General features: G+C 43.9%; 1 protein-coding gene across 1 annotated transcript; it reads left to right on the top strand.

Annotated features, from left to right (window-relative positions):
- The first annotated feature begins 720 nt into the window (after nucleotides 1-720).
- On the top strand, nucleotides 721-1593 carry LOC107298620 (gastrula zinc finger protein XlCGF7.1-like). The gene has a single exon (XM_029286579.1). The coding sequence runs from the start codon at nucleotides 721-723 to the stop codon at nucleotides 1591-1593; it is 873 nt and encodes a 290-aa protein (XP_029142412.1).
- The last annotated feature ends 5421 nt before the right edge of the window (nucleotides 1594-7014 follow it).

The following is a 7014-nucleotide window of genomic DNA, read 5'->3' as shown; positions in this document are numbered from 1 at the left end:
TCTCTCTTTCTTTTTTTTCCCTTCTCTCTTTCTCTGTCCTCTCTTTTCTCTCTCTCTCTCTCTTTCCTTCTCTCTTTTTCTCTCTTTCCTTCTTTCTCTCCCTTTTTCTCTTTCTTTCTCTTTCCTTCTGTCTCTCTTTCCTTCTTTCTTTCTCTTTCCTTCTCTCTCTTTCCTTCTCTCTTTTTCTCTTTCTCTTTCCTTCTCTTTCTTTCCTCCTTTCTCTCCCTTTTTCTCTTTCTTTCTCTTTCCGTCTGTCTCTCTTTCCTTCTTTCTTTCTCTTTCCTTCTCTCTCTTTCTCTTTCCTTCTCTCTTTTTCTCTCTTTCTCTTTCCTTCTCTTTCTTTCCTTCTTTCTCTCTTTCTGTTTCCTTCTCTTTCTTTCCTTCTCTTTCTCTCCCTTTCTCTCTTTCTCTTTCCTTCTGTCCCTCTTTCTATCTCTCTTTCTTTCTCTCTCTCTTTCTCTCTCTCTCTTTCTTCCCCCCCCAGGTTGTACTACCTCCAAACCTGACTCGTTCTCCCCGATGGAAGGTGGGGCCCCTTTAAGTGGCGAGCCCCGAGGACACCCTGGTGAAGCAGAGGACATCCCGCAAGACAGAGCAGGTAATTTGCAGCGGAATCCGTCCCCGCAGGCAACAGTTCCAAAAGCATTCCCAAATGCTTTGTTTCTTTATCCTTCATCCGTAGAAGCTGCGGTCCTCTTGCCAACATCCACCCCAGCTGAGATGGAGCCTGGAAACCCTGGTCAGTTCAGTCCCTCACCGGGGTCATCGGAGGAGGGCGTGTCACCCTCCTCAGAGGAAGGCTTGGTGCAAGTGGACGGCCAGACGGCCGCACTGCAACAGTCCGCCGAGACGGCAGGAGACGTCGCAAATTTCACCACCATTGTCGTCCAGGAAGGGGTACTTCCCGGCGAAGCGCCCTACGTGTGTCCCGACTGTGGCAGGAGCTTCCTGTACGAGGAGCAGTGTGCCTTGCACCAGCAGTCCCACCTCCGAGTCTCTCCAGTCTCTCCGGGCGACGGTCCCGCACAACGTCCCCAGCCAGAGGTCAGGGCGTATACCTGTCCGGATTGCGGGCGCTGGTTCCCCCATCAGGCCAGCCTGAGCAAACACCGCCTCTGGCACACCGGCGAGCGGCCGCACACCTGCGCCGAGTGCAAGAAGACGTTCCGGCTGAAGATCAACCTGCACCTTCACGAGCGTACCCACGCGGTCGCCAAAAAGCCTGGCTACTACATCTGCGGGCAGTGCGGCCGGACGTTCAACCACCACTCGAATTTTTTGCGGCACCAGATGATCCACACCGGGGAGCGGCCGTACGCCTGCGGGGAGTGCGGGAAGACGTTCATCCGTAAGGAGCACCTGGCCACCCACGGGCGGCTACACACGGGCGAGCGGCCCTACCGGTGCCCGCTCTGCCCGAAGAGCTTCACGCGCAAGCAGCACCTGGTGGGACACCAGCGCCTGCACGAGGGGGAGGCAATCTGGCTGGAGGATCACCCCACTCAGAGGGACGGGCATGGCCAACCGGGTGGCGTCGGACTTCAGGCAGACCCCATCGAGCCCATACTCGGACAAGAGACGTATCCCCCGTAATCACGCAGCAGATCCCGGGGAAGAACCAGACGAAGGGGTGCTGGCCCGGGACGCGTTTGGGCAGCCATCTTGAAGCAATCACAGGGCCATCCTCAGTTCTGTCCTTTATCTCCACAGCTGGAGGCAAAAGGCAGGATCCGCTAACCTTAAGATCTATGGGGATAACTGAGTGGGAAGGGGCGTTGAAGGTCTTCTAGTCCACCCCGCTGCTCAGGCGGGAAACCCTAGAGCCCCTAAACCATTCCAGACAAACGACTGTCCAATCTTTTCTCATCTGAAGTCTGACCTGATTGATTCCTGGGACTTTGCTGGGACCAAGGAGCAGGGTGGGTCAAAAATTCAAAATGGCAGCCGGCACAATCCTGGTTTTTTTTCTCCTTCCCTTGCAAGGAGGCTTTTGACTCTGGGGAGGGGGGGTGTCAAGTTTTATTCTCTGTTTTCATCCCGGCATGACTTTTCTCTGTGGGAGGGAGGGACCTGTGGAATTCTGGGAGTTGAATTTCACCCATCTTAAAGTTGCCTCATGTGAGGCCTGAACGATCCAGGACCACCTGTTAATTTCCAGGGAAAGTGATCCATTGCGTGGGCCGTGGGCAGATAGTCCTCGACGTATGCCCCAAATTTCCGTCGCTAAGCGAAACAACGGTTAAGGGAGTTTTGCCCCATTTGACCACCTTTCCTGCCCCATCTGTTAAGGTAGCCACACGATCGGGCTATCCCCTTGACTCAGACGGTCGTAAAAGGGGACCGTGTCACCCACGACACGGCAACCGTCATAAATGCTAGTCAGTTGCCAAGCCTCTGAATTTTGATCACGTGACCCCGGGACGCGGCGACCATCATAAATACGAGTTAGTTGCCAAGCCTCTGAACTTTGATGACGTGCTCCTGCGGATACCGCAACGGTCCTTAAGCGAGAAAAACAGCCCGAAGTCACCTTTCAGTGAGGTTGTAATTTGGAACGGTCACTAAATGAACGATCACTAAATGAGGACTCCCAGCACTGTACGTAGTTGTACATTGTCCAGAGTGTTTCTATGAAGGAGAGGGTCAGTTCCTAATTATGATATATGAAGAAAATGAAATAAAACGGTTAAATAAGATTAGATCTCGCAAATACTGTATTACAAACAATCCTTTTAGCGCGGTGGGCCAGAGTTCCTCAATTTTTCGGGATTGGCGGCCCGGAGGGTGGGAAGGGGGAAACGGAGGGATGGCTTTGTTGGCCGTGAATGCGTGCGTGCGCACGAACACCAGTTACTTGCACAAGTTGGGTGCAAATGCCCGTGACATGACAACAATTAGGTGAGCGGGCCGTGAATGCCTGCAACCCTTGCGGCGACGCTTGTGCGTGTGGCGCCATGAACGCAGGCGACGCTTGCAGCGAGAGTTGTGCGATTGGGGCCGTGAATGCCCGCAACGCTCATGTGACACTTGTGCAAGTGGGGTCGTGAACACCTGCTGCGTTTGTGGTGCACACTCGTGCGAGTGAGGCTGTGAATGCCCACCATCCTTGCAGCAACGCTCAAGCGAGTGGGAGCACGACTGTTTGTGCCGCTTGCGGCGACAATCGTGCGGCTGGGTCCGTGAGTGCCACAAACGGGGCCGCAGACGGCTGCAACACTCTCAGTGACGCTCGTGCACGTGGGCCCACAAACACCCGCAACGCTCACAGAAGGGGGTCCACGAATGCCTGGGACGCTCGTGGACACACTCGCGCAAGTGCCGCCGCAAACGCCCGTGATGCNATTAATCGTGGTTATGAGACGGACAAATGTGCAGGTCAGTTCCCACCCACGAAGAGGCAGCCGAGCCGGGAAGTTGCTCCCTTGCGGTTGCGTGGATTCCTGCCCCCCCCCCAGATCCGGTGGAGCCTCACAAGAGACAGGGACCCACAACGTGCTGTGCTCGGTTAAACGTACATGTCTTAGCTGCAACGGTCTTTGACGAAGCAGAAGGGAAGAATATCCAGAGATGTGGACTTTGATGTACTGCGTGGACAATCCGGAAAACAAATTCATGGATCATTGAACAATAAAATCCAATAAAATCCTTAAGGAACCACGCGTGACCGGGTTAAAATTGTCCGATTTCGGACACACGAATCGATTTTCGTGGTATAGCGTGGAAGGTACCGATAAGTCCTCGACTTAACGACCAACAAATGAGCCCCAAATTTCTGTTCCAAAGCGAGACATGTCTTTAGTGACTTTTGCCTCGTTTTACAACCTTCCTTGCCACGGTCGTTAAGCGAATCGCTGCAGACGTTAAGTGAGTCACACTGTCAAGTGAATCGGGATTCCCTGGTTGACTTTGCCGGTCAGGCGGTCGCCAATGGGAATCACGGGACCCCCCCCAAGACACTGCGACCGTCATAAATGCGAGTCAGTGGCTATCTGAGTTTTGATTGGGATCATGGGTCGTCAGAGTGAAAAAACAGTCGTGAGCCGAATCAGTGCCACCGTCTCTTTGAACGGATGCTAAACGAACGGTTGTAAGCCGAGGGCGGCGGCGTAGTTATTGGAGGATTTGCAGCCTGTAGGAAAAGCAAATTTGCCCTTTTGCAGCTTCACAGGAAACGCAGCTTCTCTCCAGTCCTCCCCTCCTGCAATTCCACCTCCGAACGGAGGCGGCGCTGCAGGCGGCAGCCGGAGAGGTCGTCCTTCCTCGCTGTACTCCGCTCTTCCGCCTAAGAGGACAGCTTCCAGTGAAACCGCACCGACGCTTCCGGCTCCACCTTGACAAAGAGAAGAGGGGCTCAAAGCAATTAGCCCCCCCCATCCCCAGCCGGCTTCATACCCTACATTTATCAAATTTAATACTAATTTGAGTGCCAATCTAATATTTATGGACTGAATAAAAGAATTAAATTGAACCTTTTAAATTCAATGTAATATTATGTTTGTACTATATTCAGAATCTATTCAATATAATACATACAATGGAATGATATTGAATACTGTTTAAAGATGAATGCAAGTACATCAATACATTAAATTGGATAAAAATAAAATAATATCTTCCATTTTTAATTTACATGATTATACAAAGTGCATTACCTCTATATAATCATTATATAATTTATATTATATAATTATATTATGACATTATTGTATTATTACCAATAATAAATGAGCAATAAAGCATAATAAAATAATATATAATTTATTGTATGATATTATTATACAACAATATCATATAATATGATACTATAATAATAAATAGTATGCATAGTATGAATGCATATTAATTGATCATTAAATGATTAAATATGCATACTATTTAATACTATATTATTGATGATTAAGTATGCATATTCATTTATTAAATTAAATGATTAAATATGCATACTATAATACTATATTATTGATTATGCATGCATATTCATTAAATTAAATGAGTAAATATGCAGATTATTCATTTAATACTATATTATTGATTATGCATGCATATTGATTTATTAAATTAAATGATTAAATATGCAGATTCATTTAATACTATATGATTATGCATATTCATTAAATTGTTAAATATGCATATTCATTTAATACTATTATTGATGATTAAGTATGCATATTCATTTAATAAATTATGAAATATGCATATTATTCATTTAATACTATATTATTGATTGTATGCATATTCATTTATTAAATTAAATTATGAAATATGCATATTATTCATTTAATACTATATTATAGATGGCTAAGTATGCATATTCATTTATTAAATTATGAAATATGCATGTTATTCATTTAATACTATATTATTTATGATTAAGTATGCATATTTGTTTATTAAATTATGAAATATGCATATTATTCATTTAATACTATATTGATGATTAAGTATGCATATTCATTTATTAAATTATGAAATATGCATATTATTCATTTAACGCTATATTATTGATGATTAAACATGCATATTCGTTTATTAAATTAAATGATTAAATATGTATATTCATTTAATACTATATTATAGATGGCTAAGTATGCATAATCATTTATTAAATTGTTAAATATGCATATTATTCATTTAATACTATATTGATGATTAAGCATGCATATTCGTTTATTAAATTAAATTATTAAATATGTATATTTAATACTATATTATTGATGATTAAGTATGCATATTCATTTATTAAATTATTAAATATGCACATTCTTCGTTTGATACTATATTATTGATGATTAAGTGTGCATATTTATTAAATTAAATTATTAAATATGTGTATTCATTGAATAATACTATTCTTTGATTTATGATTGCATGCTATTCCTTTATTAAATTAAGTTATTAAAGATGCCTAATTCCCTTACTACTCTTCTTTACTCTTAAATTGAATGACGATTTTGCGTAACATTCATTTATTCAACGGTTCAATATGGTTGATCATATTTTTGGGGAATAAAATGAATAATGTGCATACCACTGAATAATTGCTTCCCGGAATACTAAGCCGAATGATGATTAAAACCTGAATAATGCTACGATTTGCTTTCCTTTTATATTGATTTCCTTTTGTTTTTTTTATTTCATCCTCCCCGTTATTCGTCGATTATTAAACGGAGTTCCTATCCAATATTTTATTTGAGCAATTTAGACTGCTCTGACATTTCAATGTTTTGGTAAGGGGTTTTTATAGGGAGTCTTTTAGAGCAGGCTTTTTATTTAATATTTATCGTGATTTTTTATTATCGCCTGTTCACCGCCCTGAGTCCCGTAAGGGAGATAGGGCGGTATATAAATTTAAATAATAAATAAATAAATAAATAAATTAAATAAATAAAATAAAATAAAATAAAATAAAATAAAATAATAAATAAAATAAAATAAAATAAAATAAAATAAAATAAAATAAAATAATAAAATAAAATAAAATAAAATAAAATAAAATAAAATAATAAAATAAAATAAAATAAAATAAAATTAAAATAAATAAATTCAGTGCTGCATTCAACACTAGTTCCCTTTCAATGTGAAAATTCCCCATCCATCAACCAAATCCATCCATCCGTCAATCAACGCCTCTTTATAAAGGCCTGGATTCCATTTCTACACCCGCCCGCTTCCTTCGCGGGGCGGCTTCCCGGGCGAGAAACACAAGACCAATCTTGGGAATTGAAAAAAAAAAAAAAAAAAAAAAAAAGGGGGAGCGTGATAAAAACAAAACGCGACGTAAGGTGACCGCGCGTTCGAGCCCGGCCTCTCGAGCGCCGGCGCTTGGCGCAGCGGCCGAGCCCTTCCGCGCAGGCGCGGCCAAAGGCGCATACACCCGGCGGGCGCTGGGACCCGGCGGCGCTGTCTCCTCCTTCCCTCCTCCTCCCCCTCCCGCCTCCTCGCCCGGCTGAGCCTCGTTGTGCGGCGCTGCGCCCCGTTGCGGGGGGGGGGCAACAAAGGACCATGGAGGGGGGG

This window comes from Protobothrops mucrosquamatus, unplaced genomic scaffold, assembly GCF_001527695.2.
Source record: "Protobothrops mucrosquamatus isolate PMUCROS unplaced genomic scaffold, P.Mucros_1.0 scaffold4136, whole genome shotgun sequence".
NCBI lineage: Eukaryota > Metazoa > Chordata > Lepidosauria > Squamata > Viperidae > Protobothrops > Protobothrops mucrosquamatus.
The sequence above is the reverse complement of the archived record's forward strand: the minus strand, read 5'-3'. Positions and strand labels throughout refer to the sequence as shown.

Coding starts and splice junctions, on each gene's coding strand:
- LOC107298620 (XM_029286579.1), top strand. CDS start 721: ATGGAGCCTGGAAACCCTGGTCAGTTCAGTCCCTCACCGGGGTCATCG.